Source organism: Labeo rohita, chromosome 12 (genome assembly GCF_022985175.1).
Source record: "Labeo rohita strain BAU-BD-2019 chromosome 12, IGBB_LRoh.1.0, whole genome shotgun sequence".
NCBI classification, from domain to species: Eukaryota; Metazoa; Chordata; class Actinopteri; order Cypriniformes; family Cyprinidae; genus Labeo; species Labeo rohita.
In genome coordinates this window covers 8,432,657-8,447,959 of record NC_066880.1, presented here as the reverse complement: position 1 = coordinate 8,447,959, position 15,303 = coordinate 8,432,657, and the positions used below count along the sequence as shown (strand labels likewise).

General features: G+C 37.0%; 2 protein-coding genes across 3 annotated transcripts; one reads left to right on the top strand and one right to left on the bottom strand.

The window, feature by feature from the left end:
* The first annotated feature begins 5,152 nt into the window (after positions 1-5,152).
* timm23a (translocase of inner mitochondrial membrane 23 homolog a (yeast)) lies at positions 5,153-9,337 on the top strand. Its single transcript, XM_051124838.1, has 7 exons — positions 5,153-5,535; positions 5,660-5,718; positions 6,730-6,823; positions 6,908-6,992; positions 8,470-8,528; positions 8,637-8,747; positions 8,855-9,337. The coding sequence occupies exons 1-7, from the start codon at positions 5,430-5,432 to the stop codon at positions 8,965-8,967; spliced, it is 627 nt and encodes a 208-aa protein (XP_050980795.1). The 5' UTR covers positions 5,153-5,429; the 3' UTR covers positions 8,968-9,337.
* On the bottom strand, positions 9,136-13,773 carry zgc:112285 (uncharacterized protein LOC561476 homolog). Of its 2 annotated transcripts, XM_051124836.1 has the most exons (7): positions 13,577-13,773; positions 13,443-13,479; positions 13,227-13,336; positions 13,054-13,148; positions 12,683-12,963; positions 10,662-10,825; positions 9,136-10,567 (listed from the first exon to the last, which is right to left on the bottom strand). In XM_051124836.1, exons 1-7 carry the CDS (start codon positions 13,622-13,624, stop codon positions 10,388-10,390), a joined length of 915 nt encoding a protein of 304 aa, XP_050980793.1. In that variant the 5' UTR covers positions 13,625-13,773; the 3' UTR covers positions 9,136-10,387. The 2 variants fall into 2 exon arrangements, with proteins under 2 accessions (XP_050980793.1, XP_050980792.1); XM_051124835.1 differs by lacking the exon at positions 13,443-13,479 and having other exon boundaries at positions 13,577-13,768.
* Between the last annotated feature and the right edge of the window lie 1,530 nt (positions 13,774-15,303).

Sequence of the window (15,303 nt, the reverse complement as noted above, 5' to 3'; positions counted from 1 at the left end):
TATGACTGGTTTTGTGGTCCAGGCCCACATATGGAGAAAAATCCTGAAATGTTTTCCTTGAAAACCTAAATTTCTTTGCGACTGAAGAAAGAAAAACATGAACATCTTGGATGACGTGGGGGTAAATTACCAGGAAATGTTTATTGTGGAAGCTAACTTCTTTAATTAATTCATATTAACCCTCCCAGTTTCTGTTAATGTAATTTTCTTATTATTCATTTTGTGATTGATGATCAATATGTGACTCACACCCATCCCATTTAGCTTGTGATTGTGTTTGAAAATTAAAAATCAAGGAAGCTGGTTTCATCAGCTTCCCTCAGTTCTGTTGAAGCAAGGGGAGTGTCAGCACAAGTGTGGGTCTTCTAGGAAACGAAGCACACTTGATCTTAAACAATGACCACAAAGACATGTCTAGCATGAGGATATGGAGAGGGTGGGGAATGTCCTCCCAAAGGGCTCAGACTGAACAAATCTCAAGGAACACTTCCTTCTGCGCTATTAAAGAACCGTTTCCACAGACACATCCATCAATGTTTATGTAAGAGAGGAAGTCATCACTGTTTACCTACCTTGTGTAATTGTTTCTATTCATAGCTAAAGATCTGAGAAATATCAGAGCTGGTGATGGTGGGGTGCATATAAAGGACGCAGCAAATTAAACAGGATGACACAACAGATGTTACGCCACAGCGGAGTCGCACAGTAGGGCGCTGTTTCGCTTCGGTTACATCCAATAGGTTTTCCAAGTAAAGATGTACAGGAACCGAGTTTACTTGTACTTCAGACACACACACGGTGTGTTTGAACTTGTAGGATGCTTCTCTGTCTTCCGTCTGTGTCTCCATTCCTCTTCCTCCCGTTCTGTGGGGTCCCCCCGCCCTTCCTGCCTGCTCTCAGAGGATGGGGCCTGGGGTCTGGCTCAATCCTGGCCCCCCACACTGGCTCCACAAGGCTGGACGCTGCCCAGACTGGTGGGAGAGGACAGCAGAACTTGGCAGGCCACAGTGGAGAACATTCACAGCCAAGCCAAAGTCCTAAAGCACTGCCAGAGAATAACGGGGAGCTTGAAATGACAAGAGCTAAGCCAAGGGACAACTATGGCTCTTGGATTTTACTTTGTATCTGGGATATTATGAGGCTTACGTAAAGCTGTTGCGAGTGTCAGCCGGGCCTTAACGAAACAAATCCACATTAGGGGGGGCTGTTGAGTTTGTGTGGAATCCAAGTTTCCAGAGACTTTAAAACAGGTGATTCTGTTTAACTCTTGTTTGTAGCGCAGTGAATCTTCGGCGGCTTCCAGGAGTCCGTCAAGTTACATTTGACCGTAACATGAAAGCATAACAAAGTAGAACACTGTTTAGTACTGTTCGTGCTTTAAATAAATTTAGGATTAAGTGCAGAGGACCTCTCTTCAAAATGCCACTAGGTCATAAGCCATTGATCCATCCAATAATAGGTGATTTTATTTTTACATCTGTTGTATGAATCTCAAACAGCAACAGTATGCTTGTGAACAACGTGATGGCATTAAAGTCTTCTACTTGAAATCAAAATGAGGTAATCTTGAAATAAAAAAATGTATTAATTTACCTGTATTGACACTCACAGTTTCTGTTAATAAATTATATTTTATAATTACTATGTATATATTTACTAATACATGTACTATATATACTATTTTTTAAAATAAGTCTCTTTCTCACCAAGGCTGCAGTTATTTGATCCAAAATATAGTAAAAACAGTAACATGAAAATGATAAAAGAACTTTTTTCTGTTTCAGTATATATTAAAATGTAATTTATTCCTGTGATGGCAGAAGCAGAATTTTTTAGCAGCTATTACCCCAGTCTCCATTTGTCCAGTCCTGTAGAAATTAAAATAATATGCTGATTTGATGCTCATGAAACGTTACTTTTTAATTAGGGATGTGCCCAATCCAAACACAGTGTTCTGAAAGGAAATAGCATGTACTACGGAACCAATACTTGGGCTAGTTTTGAGTAGCAATTCGTTGAAAACCTTTGTTGTGAAAACGTGGCAACCCTGGATCACACCTACTCTGTGTTTACTACAGAGGGCAGCACTTACCACACATTTTACAAGATTAAATGTTTGTCAGTGGTGCTCAGGATGTGCAAATAATTTGCTATCGTCCTATCGGTCATCTCTCCTTAGTCTGTTTTTGTGGTAAGTGAAATTTTATGTACTGTATTGTTACCGCTAGCAAGCGGCTAACCATGTCCCTTTAGTTGCTCCCTGATATTCGTTTTACCCGGATGCAAGGCCATATTGACGATACACGGATGTAAACAACAGCATGGTCTGTACTCTTAATGTACTACTGAATACATTGTTCTTGCTAATTTATATTGTATAAAAGCCTTTTGTTCCTCAGACAGTTTTTTGCACTCTTCTCCTTGATTTGTTATAACGTTTGGCAGTCTGTACACCAAATGTTTCTCCCGGCCCATCTGATTAGTACAGCCCAAAACATGACAATAATTGACATTTTAAGCAGCAATAATCAGCAAAATATGCAAGTTTTGTTCGGTTCAGTGGCATTGTTTATACTCCGTGCCTGATTGATGACGCGTTGTGAAAACACTTTTTTTCATCCTGATTTTGAGCAAATAAATACAGTCTTGATGAGCTTGTCTCAAAAAATTTAAAAAGACACTTAATTATTCTGAACTAACTTGTAAGTAGAGTACACACACACACATATGTATGATTTTTATGAATTTCGAACAGCAAGCAACAATACATGCTATGCTTGTTGTTTACTCTTTATTAAAAAAAAGCATGATGGCTTTAAAGTCTTCATCTGAAAGGTTTCAGAGGACCCCTTTGAACCCCCACCCCCTCTTGTCCTCCCCTCTCATCTCCTCTAAACTAGTTTAAGGAACAGAGGCTCTGCGCAGCTTTCATATCTCCATGGTAACACACCCCCTTTGGGGTCCTTGTGGAGTTTTTTGTGTGTACTCAACGTTGTTGTGTTTGGGTTTTGGCACAGAAACTCTCAATATAAGGCCGAGAACAAAGCGTGATGATAAAACATAAGCGTGATTAAAAGATATTCTGTGAGATGAATCCATTATGACATCACAGTCATTTCCCAGTGCGGCCATGTTCCTCAGGGTGCCTGTCTCTATTCGACTGCCTCTGCTTCTCTTCAGCGCTGTGGGCTGTCTATAGGAGGCCTTCCACTGACTGTGAATGGTCTTTTTGTTGGGGAACAGTGAGCCATTTCTGCTCCCACAGAAAGCCCTGGGTAATTTAGTGTGGATGCCAGGAAGTCTGAGCTCACAGAATGACAACAATGGCAAACGTTATTGCTCCACCTCAAGGGGTGGAAAAGAAAGAGACAGAAAAAAAAATAACTGTGGTGATAGAATTCTGCTTCAGCATCCTCCCACACGGCGAATTCCTCTTAAATCTCATGCGAGGATAGGAGGATCAGAACACAACCTTTATGGTGCTAAACAACCATTTGTGCTTTAAAGCATGCATCACGCGACATGCTTTATTGTGGCACACCATTCGGTGTGAGGTAGATCTTTTCCCCCACACAAACTAACAAATCAGTTGAAAAGAAGATGAAAAAACCTAACCAACTGTTTAAGAAAAAAAGTTCAAAATAGCCCAGCAGAAAGCTTTTGAAATTTGTCCTTGTCTGCCATCTAGTGGGAAAGCATCATCACTGGTGTCCTTTTTTTTTTTTTACCTTTAGAACATTTTCTTCTAACCATATCATACAGTCTAAATACTTTCAACTGAATCAAGATGAAATAAATTGTTTTAATTTAAGCAATTATAGCAGTTACCCAAATTGCATAAAGTATTTGTAAATAATGAACAAGATATCATAAATAATTGGATAAATACATTTTATTTATTATTAATTTACTTGTACTATAATTTGTTTTTATTTTATTATTTTTTATTATTATAAATGATTTAAAATCACTGATTTATAATAGAGAATATTATATATATATATATATATATATATATATATATACACACACACTACCGTTCAAAAGTTTGGGGTCAGTAAGACTTGTAATAGTCTTCAAAGAAGTCTCTTATGCTCATCAAGGCTGCATTTATTTGATTAAAAATATAGAAAAAAAACAGTAATATTGCAAAATGTTTTTACAATATAAAATAATGTTTTTTATTTTAACATACTTTTAAAATAGAATTTATTCCTGTGATGAAAAGCTGAATTTTTATCAGCTGTTACTCCAGTCTTAAGTGTCACATGATCCTTCAGAAATCATTCTAATATGCGGATTTATTATTAGAATGATCAATGTTGGATAATATCAACAGTTGTGCTGCCAAATATTTTTTGGAACCTGTGATTTTTTTTTTTTTTTTTTTTTTTTTTTTTCAGGATTCTTTCATGAATAACAAGTTTAAAAAGTACAGTGTTTATTCAAAATATAAATATTTTATAACAATGTAAATTATTTATTATTAACTTTTAATAAACTTTTAATTATTAACTTAATACATCCTTGGTGAATAAAAGTATTAATTTCTTAAAAAAAAAAAAAAAAAGAAACAATAAAAATGTACTGACCCCAAACTTTTGAACGGTAGTGTATAAATATATATATATATATATATATATTATATACATATATAATTATTATATACATATATATATATACATTATATATAGATCAGTGTTTAAAATCCCTCTACTGTGTAACGTCTCTGTAGAATCTACTGTAATTATTGTTTACATTTTTAGTTGTTCTGTTGTTTTCAATGCTTATTTTTTATCATAAAAAAATCACTTCGTATTAACATTAACATTTATTTTTGATTCTGCAAATACAGATAGCATATCTAACAGCAACATGTTTGCTTTTATTTCACTCCCATAACGGTTCTCAAAAAAAAATCTCTCTTTCACATCAAAACACGGATAGTCGTAAAATGTCGTGTAATCTACTGTCAGTTCCGTGAAGTCTCTCAAACACCACTCGCCTCAGGACGACATTGCATTCTTTTAATAGCGATATCACATACTTTATTTTCACAAACTGATATGTGTTATTCTAAAGTAGTACATGTGTGTATTACCGATTTGATGAAACCTTAATCAATCGCATGTGTAATTTTACGGCAGTGTTACGTCAGTAGTGTCCTTTCACTTTACGGCAGGGCAGCATGTGGAGGTCAGAGTTACGGAATCTCTCGGTCAGAGACTGAAAACTCTCTAATTATCAAAGTCAGCATTTGACAACTCGGCACAGTGACATCTATGTGGGATTTTCAACAGAGGATAAACAGCACAAAACCGTCGATAAAGAAAATCGTTTGGCGCCGTTAACGTCCATCAATTTGACGCGAGTCGGTAAGGAAGAAGACTTATCATCGAGACGGTTTTCTCTGTATCATCTCTGAAGACATGGATAATAACACACCGGCATCAGGAGGATTTAAAGGGGGACTTGGGAGCATTTTCGGTGGAGGAACCCCTGAGTATTCAAATACTGAGCTCGCAGGAGTACCATGTAAGTGCTATGTGGCTAATCTTTACTTGCCTTAACAGTCTGGTTGACATTACAGTCAAATTGGCTACTGCGAGTATCTGTTCATTTCTGATAATGTATAATGGATGTTATCTGTTATTTTCAGTGACTGGTATGAGCCCTCTGTCGCCCTACCTCAATGTTGACCCTCGTTACCTTGTACAGGTGAGTTTCTGTCCATAGCTACATTTCAGGCCTATTTAAGTGCTTCCGTGGTAGAAATGAGGAATGTCTTAGGAATGTCTGAGGAATTAACAAAGTCAAACTCATGTTAGAGTTTTAAATGCCTGATATAAGGGGCAAACTGTCACAATATGAACCTGTTGTAGGCTTTTCTGAGAATATGCACTACCAAAGTTTTTGAACAGTAAGATTTTTAATGTTTTAAATTTTAAATAAGCCTCTTTTGCTCACAAAGCCTGCATTTATTTCATCCATACAAATACAGAAAAAGCAGTAATATTTTTACTGTTTAAAATAGCTGCTTTCTATTTGAATGTATTTTAAAATGTAATTTATCCATGTGATCAAAGCTAAATTTTCAGCATCATTACTCCAGAAATGATACGAAATTAAAGTATTAATTTTTAAGGATGCTTTAAATTGATCAAAAGGCATTTTTAATGTTACAAAAGATTTCTATTTCTGATAAATGCTGTTCTTTTGACCTTTCTGTTTTATCAGAGAAACCTGACAAAAATTCTACTCAACTGTTTGCAGCATAATAATAATAATAATAAACGTTTTTGAGCAGCAAGTCAGAATATCAGAATAATTTCTGAAAGATCATGTGACTGGAGTAATGATGCTAAAAACTCAGCTTTAAAATCACAGGAATAAGTTACATTTTAAAAAACATATAAATTGAAAGCAGTTATTTTAAATAGTAAAAGTATTTCATAATTTTACTGTTTTTGCTGTACTTCAGATCAAATAAATGTAGGCTTGGTGAGCAGAAGAGACTTTTTAATGTTTAAAAACTTGACTGGTAGTGTAGTTTAAACTTTTTATTAATTTGCTTTCACTAATTGATCTTTGCTCTAATGTATATTAATGTGGTTATACTGTGTTCCCTTGTTTATACAAGCTATTACAAAAAATATGACATTTGAATTACAGTAATACAAAAAGCTTTACATTTAAGACACCATTATGTTGCTTCTTTTTCTGCCGTAGGACACTGATGAGTTTATCTTGCCAACTGGGGCAAATAAAACCCGTGGTCGCCTCGAGCTGGCCTTCTTTACCATCGGGGGATGCTGTATAACAGGTGAGGCCTGTGTCTTTTTGAAAGCTTTGATCAATTCAAGTCTTTAATCATCACCCGTTTTAACTGTTGTTCATTTCTTTGAAGGTGCTGCTTTCGGGACACTTAATGGTCTCCGTATGGGCCTGACAGAAACTAGAGATATGCCGTGGTCAAAACCCAGAAACGTACAGTAAGTGTGTGCTCCTTAGTAAACTTAAGAGATTAGAATTTACACTATCAGTCAAAAGCTTTAGAACAGTACAACTTTTCATCTGCTCAACAAGCCTGCATTTATATGTATCAAAGTACACTGTAAAAAACAATTTGTTGAGTCAATTTAAAATAATTTGTCACCTGGCTGCCTTAAAATTTTCAGTCAACTCAAAAACAGTTTATTTAACCTGAAATGTTAAATTATACTACGTGACAACTTAGATATTTGAGTTGAATCAACTTAAAATTTTAAGGCAGCTGGGTTACTTACCATCTGTTAAGTTTAGCAAACACAAATATCTAAGTTGTAACTTAGTACAACTTAACATTTCAAGTTGACTAAACTTATTTTAGTTGACTGAACTTAAAATTTTAAGGCAGCAGGGTAACAAATTATTTTAAGCTGACTCAACAAATTGTGTTTTTTATTTTTTACAGTGTACAGCAAAAACAGTAAAATTTTAAAATATTTTTACTGTTTAAAGAAACTGATATCTATTTGAATATATTTTAAAATGTAATTTATTCCTGTGGTCAAAGCTACATTTTCAGCATTACTCCAGTCTACAGTGTCACATGATCCTTCAGAAATCATTCTAATATGCTGATTTTACTTAAGCAAGGATAAAATTAAATTGATAGACATTTATAATGTTGCAAAGGATTTCTTTTTCAGATAAATGCTGTTCTTCTGAACTTTCCATTCATCAGAGAAACCTGAAAAAATTCTACTCTGCTGTTTTCAGCATAATAAATGTTTTTTGAGCAGCAAATCAGAATATTAGATTTCTGAAGGATCATGTCACTGGAGTAATGATGCTAAAAATTCAGCTTTGAAATCACTGGAATAAGTTACTTTTTGTAACTTATTCCTGTGTTTTAAATAGTAAAACTATTTAATAAATTTTCTGTGTTTGCTGTTTTGCTTTGGATCAAATAACTGTAGGCTTGGTGAGCAGAAGAGACTTTTTTTTTAAAAAACATTAAAAGCTTATGACAAATTTTAGCCTATTTTTATTGACACTGAAAACTCGACAACTGAAAATATTCATCTGAAATCATTGCCCGGGCACTTTTTACTAGTTAGTGCTTCTGCAATGATACATTTAGAGCATATTAGATTCTACTTTTCACACACATTGTGGATAAGCTACAATGGATAAATTTCACTGTGACCAAAAATAATGCTAGAGTATCAATAAGTACAATACATTAGCCTAAAGAGGCAGCTCCTTGCCAGAAAAAAAATATTATGACTGGTTTATCACCAGTCAACACAACAGTCTGAACAGCATTTAGAATTTGAATTGGTGTTTGGTTAAATTAAAATGTTAATTTCAGTTTTCGTGTTTTATAAAAAATAATTTTGGTCCATGCTATTCACTAAAATGGTTTATCCATTGTTTATTATCCATAGTTCTGCTGTAATACTGACCTATGTTATTTTCTGTCAGAATTCTGAACATGGTCACACGACAAGGTGCATCATGGGCCAACACACTAGGATCTGTGGGTAAGAAATGCATTGAATTCAAACATCTTGTGTAAAAGAATGTCACAATCTGTTGTGTAGTTGAAGAGATTTATGCATAACAAAATATTGGTTTCTCTTTCTCAACAGCTCTTTTGTATAGTGTGTTCGGTGTGGTCATTGAGAAGGCCAGGGGCGCAGAGGATGACCTCAACACAGTGGCAGCCGGAACATTAACAGGGATGCTTTATAAATCCACAGGTGAGGTGAAGTGACTGACTTAAGTGCTAAGTCAATATTTACTGTATTTATTGATATAAATTTATTAAAATTAAAAATGTAAAATTATTTACATTTATTTTGTACAGCTGGACTCAAAGGAGTTGCCAGAGGAGGTCTCGTTGGTTTAGCCATGTCTGGCCTGTATGCTCTTTACAACAACTGGGATCACCTGAAGGGGACTTCGCCTTCACGTTACTGAGGATGACTGAGAGCTCAAACCATGGACTTATTTTGACTCTGAGCCCATTCTTAGTTTTTATGTTGCATCCACTTCTTTATGAAACCCACGGACCACGACACATGCACAGACTTTTTCAGAGTTACATCAAGTATAATATTTAAATGGAAGAGCCAGACTGCCTCCAGATGTGTGGACTAACTGTGAATTTGCTGGTAACATCGAAGTTGTTCATGTACATGTCTTTGTTGGTGTAAGATGCAGGAACAGTGTATCCTTTAATCATGAGGTTTTATCTGTTCTTGTTGTGGATTGATGCATTTTGTCAGTGCTGACTAAACAGGCTGCTTCCTGTCTGAAACCATTGAAAATAAAATACAAGTTTCCACTGTTTGAGACTCTTCATTTGCATTTTAGTAATATTAAGTATTAAATTTGTGTTTGCTGTGCATGAATAGTCAGTCTTTCATTCTTGGAGATACTACACCATCTTGCATCATGTAGCTCTAAATAAAATTTAAATAACTTTAAATAATGTTTAAAAAATGTGCAAATAAAGTTTTTATAAATGGTTTATTTGTAAGCAGGTCAACCTTGATTTCAACAATGAGTAAAGACGAATGATAATTCTAATATTCCAGAAGGAATGTTAATGACTTTGTTACGATATGCACACATGCTCGGTTTTTCAGAGTGAAAGCATTTAAAAAACCTTTCAGTGATGTTTCTCAACCAGAATAACCATTGGTTACTCATTCTATCAATCAAGCAGTATTATACCACTAACCCAAACTTGTTTTTGAAGACTTGTGAGTGATACAGTAATTAAAATGATCTCAAAATAATGATCATGAAGGAATTTGTAGCGGCATAAATTTCCATCCTGTGTAGATATTACCTGCACTGTTCAGTGAAAACCACTGCACTTAAGATTGTTTTTAAGGGAGACCGTCTCCCACAACAGGTGAAATTTTCTATCACTACATGACGCTGACCTTCAAAGCACCTTAAGAACTGAACATTGGACTGCCCGTGATCGGACATACATGCCAGTCCTTACAGAAAAAAACAAGGCCAACTAACTTGATGAGTGTAATGTTGAATAGCCAGGACTTCTTGTACAGATGTTTCTTGGCTTGTCGAACACAAGGTGGAGATCAATGTGATTTAGCTGAAAGCAGTTAAAACTTTGCGGTTCATGTACTACAGCGAAGCCCGTCTCACATGCATAGCGGAGAAGCGACCCACAAACCAAGCACAAACTACCCTAACTTGGTGGCTGGTGGTTGTGATGCTGTACACCAGCTCCCAGCGCACAGACCACAAATGGATGAGCAAGTCCATGGGCCAGACCCAGACCGGGACATAGCGCTAAACCAGTTGCTAGAACGACTCTTCCTGTGCCTACAAATGTGGACAAGGAATTCTCTGAGGTCGGAACTTAGTGCAAGAAGAAGTCCCTGATGCGTGTGGCCTCTATCCATGGGATGTAGGCTGCGGTGCGAGTGAAGACGCTGGGCTTGTTCTCCACCGTGCATCCGATAGGACCGAAGCTCACAATGCCGTGGACCTCCCAGCGGTCACGCCCCACCTGGCACAGCAGAGGGCCACCAGAGTCACCCTACAGGAAGAAGAGCAACAAAGAAGGTATGAATGGAGTTAAAGATGGAACACCTTGATGTATTTTTCCACAAAACTTCTCTTCGTCTTCTCACCTGGCATGCAGCTGGGGTTCCTTCTCTATCTCGGAAGCCAGCACAAATCATGGAGTCTCTCACACGGTCACCCCAGAACTTCTTCTGCCTACAGGTCTTAAAGTCAATGATTGGGAGCTGAGCTTGGTTCAACGCCTCAGCAAGTGAGACATTTTCCTTCCCGCCTAAAGATTTACAGAGGGAAAGAGATGCCAAATCCACATTCTAGATAAGTAGATCACCTCAAAGATAAACTCAAAGATATTAACAAAACATCTAAGTGCTATTTGTTTTTGCCTCAGGGATGTAAAATAAACTAGGTTTCATGGTAGAAACCGCAGTGGCGTACAGTGTTACTGTACACTCTTTACATTTTATCTATAGGTCGGTTTACACCTGGTCTCTTCTTGCATTTTCACTGATCGGATATCAATGTGATTTTTTAAAACTGTTCTGTTTACACTAGTCCAAATAATTGCGTCTCCACTCAATGGATAAATATCCAATCTTAAATTGCCACGCCATATGCAAATTTAACGGAGTTCACCCCTGGTGAAAAAACAGCATATGCTGGTAGGTATGTTTTGATGCTGGGATGCTGGTTAGGTAGGTTTTGATGCTGGTTTATGCTGGTCCTTAGCTGGTTTATGCTGGTCCATTGCTGGTTCATGCTGGTCCTTGACCAGCAACATGACCAGCAAAGGACTAGCTTAAACCAGCTAAGGATCAGCATAAACCAGCAAAGGACCAGCTTAAACCAGCATCAAAACTTACCTAACCAGCATCCCAGCATCAAAACATACCTACCAGCATATGCTGGTTTTTTCACCAGGGACGTAAAGGATAACAACAAATATGCGCTGGATTTGTTTTTTTACCGCAATTAAATAATTTGCGGCAGTTCCCTGGTGAAAAAAACAGCATATGCTGGTTTATGCTGGTCCTTAGCTGGTCATGTTGCTGGTCAAGGACCAGGATAAATTAGCAAAGGACCAGCATAAACCAGCAAAGGACCATCTTAAACCAGCATTTACATTTGTCCAGTTTCACCTTGAATGTATGCAATCCCATTTTTGCCACTGAATAAAAATAAAGGTAATTGCGACTTTTTATCTCACAATTCCTACTTTTTTTCACAGAATTGCCTAATATAAACTTGCAATTATGTCGAATCATCAAATCAGAATTGTGAGATATAAATGCAATTCTGAGAACATATCAGTCTTTTCCCCCTTCAAAATTAGACTCCATAACCCCATAACAGGCAATTGCGAGATACTAACTTGCGATTGCGAGAGAGAAAAAAACAGTCAGAATTGCATGATACTAACTCGCAATTGCGAGAAAAAAAGTCAGAATTGCAAGATAAAAACTCATTCTAGCAAAAAATTCTTTCCCTCAGCTGTGTTTATATTATGTAATTCGAAGAGAAAAAGTCAGAATTGCGCATTTGTATCACGCAATTCGGAGAAAAAAAGTTGGAACTGTGAGATAAAAAGTCGCAATTTCATAAAATTTGTTTTTATTATGCAATTTTGACTTTATTTCTCCCAGTTGTGAGAATTAATCACGCAATTCTGGGAAAAAAATTTGAATTGAGAATTGTGACATATATGTTGTATATATCTCTCTATTTTGAGTTTATAACATGCAATTGCGAGTTTATATCTCACAATTCCAAGAAAAATGTCAGAATTGGAATGTTATATCACAGTGTTCTGAGAAAACAAGCCATAATTGTGAGATCAAAAAGTTGCAATTAACTTTTTTTATTTTTTATTCTGTGGCGGAAATGGGCTTCCATACGAATGCGTACCAGACCACCTCCTGAAGTGGTTTGACAATCGGATTTAAATCAGTCTCAAAAGCGTTTTGAACGGCATTTACACCTGGTCAATCAGAGAAAATGCATGAAGTGACCGGGTGTAAACAGAGCTGATGATTTCAGAAATAATCCAGCCATCATATTTCAAAAACCAGCTTTTACAAAAGGTTCTAATTGTAATACATTAAGGTCAAAGGTGTATAACGCAGTTTTTTACCTCGTGTGTCACCCCAACCAGTCACCCAACAGTAGTGCCCTGGTTTAAGGTTTATCTGCTTGCTCGGCAGGCAGGCATAGCGGATGAAGTTACTGGTTTGGATGTCCGTTCCAGCTTTCACCAATGCGATGTCATAGTCCAGCTCACTGTGGGCTGGATAGCGAAAATGCTCATGCCTGTAGATCCTCTTCACTGGGAAAATACGCTCAGCGGACTCAGCTCTTTTCAGTTGATGCTTACCCAAAACGATACGCCAGCTACTGGCATCCTCTGCTTTTCCCCTGGGGAATGAAGAGCACAAATCAAGGAACTTAACACATGCTGTGATCAGCTGATTATGAATTTGATCAGCTAATGATCAAATTACTTACTTCTGGAAGCAGTGAGCTGCAGTAAGAACCCAGTTCTTGTGAATCAGAGTCCCTCCACACACATGAACATAATGTTTACTGCCTCTAGGACGAACCTATAAAAATAGACACAAGCTTAAGTGACTCTTTTGTTGCACCTTGAGACGTCCTGTGTCTTATCAAGTGGAATTTACCTGCAGTGAGACTTGCCACGGCCAGGAGTGCGGTCTCGCTTCGTTGCCCGACACGATACGCTCCACTGTGCTTGGTTTGAAATGAGCCAGGCCACAGTCCTTCGGCCAGTCTAAGGACAGAACAACTCTTAAGTCAATGTCAAAGTACCATGTAGACAAAGCCAACACAAGGTACACAGGATTTATGAAAGGATTAGCAAATGAAAGTTGTTGTACCAGGGAAGAAAGAAGGAAAGGAAATCCATATTTGGATCTTTGAGAAAGACATAGAAATAAGTGTAAATTCAGTTTTTCAACACTTGTAATGCACTTGTAAGATGTCACTAGTCAGCTTTCGTTTAGTTTCTCACCGAGGTGGAGGACTTTGTGTTGTTGAAGGCGACTGGGGTTGAATGCATGGGTGGAGGCTCTGTCCAGCGCCAGACCCAGCAGCATTAGCAACAGTGGAAAAAATGGGCTTCTCACTGCCATCATCTACAGTAAAGCGTGTGGTGCGCACTGGAGATTACCCATTTATACCATGCCTGGTGTAGGGCCTGTCCTTTGTGCACTCCACGCCTCTGTCAGTGGGACAAAACACTTTGACAATACCCCTCCCAATCCTGGATTGTTCTGGTGGGGTAGCCTAGGGTTTTCGGAACAAGCTGGCCCCGTGGGATCATGGGAGTCCCATCAGCACTTTCAGCTACAGCCGTCCCTCACCACTGTGCAAAACAACCCGCCCAGAATAGATTGCCAGTAGCCTCCTTACAGTCACGCCATGCTAATAGCTGTTGGGATGAGAAGAGGTGCTGACCTTCCTTATACCAAAGTTATAATGCTGATAAATAATTAACTGGATCATGACTGATCTGTGTCCTTTATATATTCATTTCATTAAAGATTAGCAGAACCTGTTTTTAGTAAGCACTCATTTATCAAAAGTGACTTACAGTCCACTCATTACAGCAACAATCCCCTTGGGTTAAGAGCCTTGGTGAAGGGCACAATGGTGATTGTTCATAGCTTGTACCTTGCAGATACACTTGTAACTTTTAAACTCGACATTAAACCATTGCACACCACACTTCATTTACAGTTATTCTTACTCAGAGCATTAGCTAAATGGAATGAAAGTTTGTACACATAGCATTCATGTAGTTTTCATGATTTGACTAGTGTGAATTAGGGCTGGGTAAAAAATATCGAATTTCCAAATTTGAATCGATTTTCATCTTTACGAAACTGTATTGATTCTTAAATCCCAAGAATCAATTAGTCAAGCCTGTTTTCAGTCAATGAATGGAACGTTGTAGCACATCTATCATCCAATAAATAGTAATAAGCTTTGTGCTTTGTTAATTTCGATATGAAACCAAGTCTCAGATTTTGCTAAATATATGCACCATATAACATATTCGTTATAATTTTTACTGTTCTTTAGTGTTTATGTTTGAATAAATCCGTCAGGTTTTATGACAGGCACCATTTAAAATTTTCTATTTCAGAAAACAAATTGGAGTAGAAATATAATTATGCAACTAACTTTATGATCATAAAAACGTAATTGATTTTACCTGATTGTATACAAATCAGTTAATTTTAACCTTCAATATTATAGTATTTTAGCACAACTGACTCAACTGAGACATTTTATTTCCTTATAACCAAAATATATAACCAAAATAATCAATACTGATTCGAAAAATCGAATCAAATTGAAGCTTGTGAATCAGAATCGAATTGTGGAATTTGTGTCAAAACCCAGCCCTAGTGTGAATATGTTTCTAATGTTACCAGCAGAGGGCATAAGAACTAGAATAGAGAGATGCAATAAGGCCTGTGAAACCTACTGAAGTTTTTCTTTTGGTGGAGCAGATTTTAAGACAGGAGATGCTGAGATATTAATTACCATATGCATTTGACTATTTTTAGACTAAATGGAGTTTTATTATGTTTGTTTATGATGTGTCTCTGGTCACCTGTTGTATTTACTCCAAACTCTAAAATACAGCAAGGAAAAACAAAACAGAAGGGAGCACCTGCTCAGGGGCAGTCAATACCAGGGAATGTGCCTGCTCATCCAATTGGTCAAAGT

Bases quoted from the DNA above. Each gene is read 5' to 3' on its own strand.
- zgc:112285 (XM_051124835.1), bottom strand. From the start codon at position 13,700: ATGATGGCAGTGAGAAGCCCATTTTTTCCACTGTTGCTAATGCTGCTG. The intron at 13,149-13,226 runs GTAAATTCCACT...CTATTTTTATAG, and splicing joins CGTGGCAAGTCTCACTGCAG to GTTCGTCCTAGAGGCAGTAA. The intron at 12,964-13,053 runs GTAAGTAATTTG...TTCATTCCCCAG, and splicing joins GCAGCTCACTGCTTCCAGAA to GGGAAAAGCAGAGGATGCCA.
- timm23a (XM_051124838.1), top strand. From the start codon at position 5,430: ATGGATAATAACACACCGGCATCAGGAGGATTTAAAGGGGGACTTGGG. The intron at 5,719-6,729 runs GTGAGTTTCTGT...TTTCTGCCGTAG, and splicing joins ACCCTCGTTACCTTGTACAG to GACACTGATGAGTTTATCTT. The intron at 8,529-8,636 runs GTAAGAAATGCA...CTTTCTCAACAG, and splicing joins CAACACACTAGGATCTGTGG to CTCTTTTGTATAGTGTGTTC.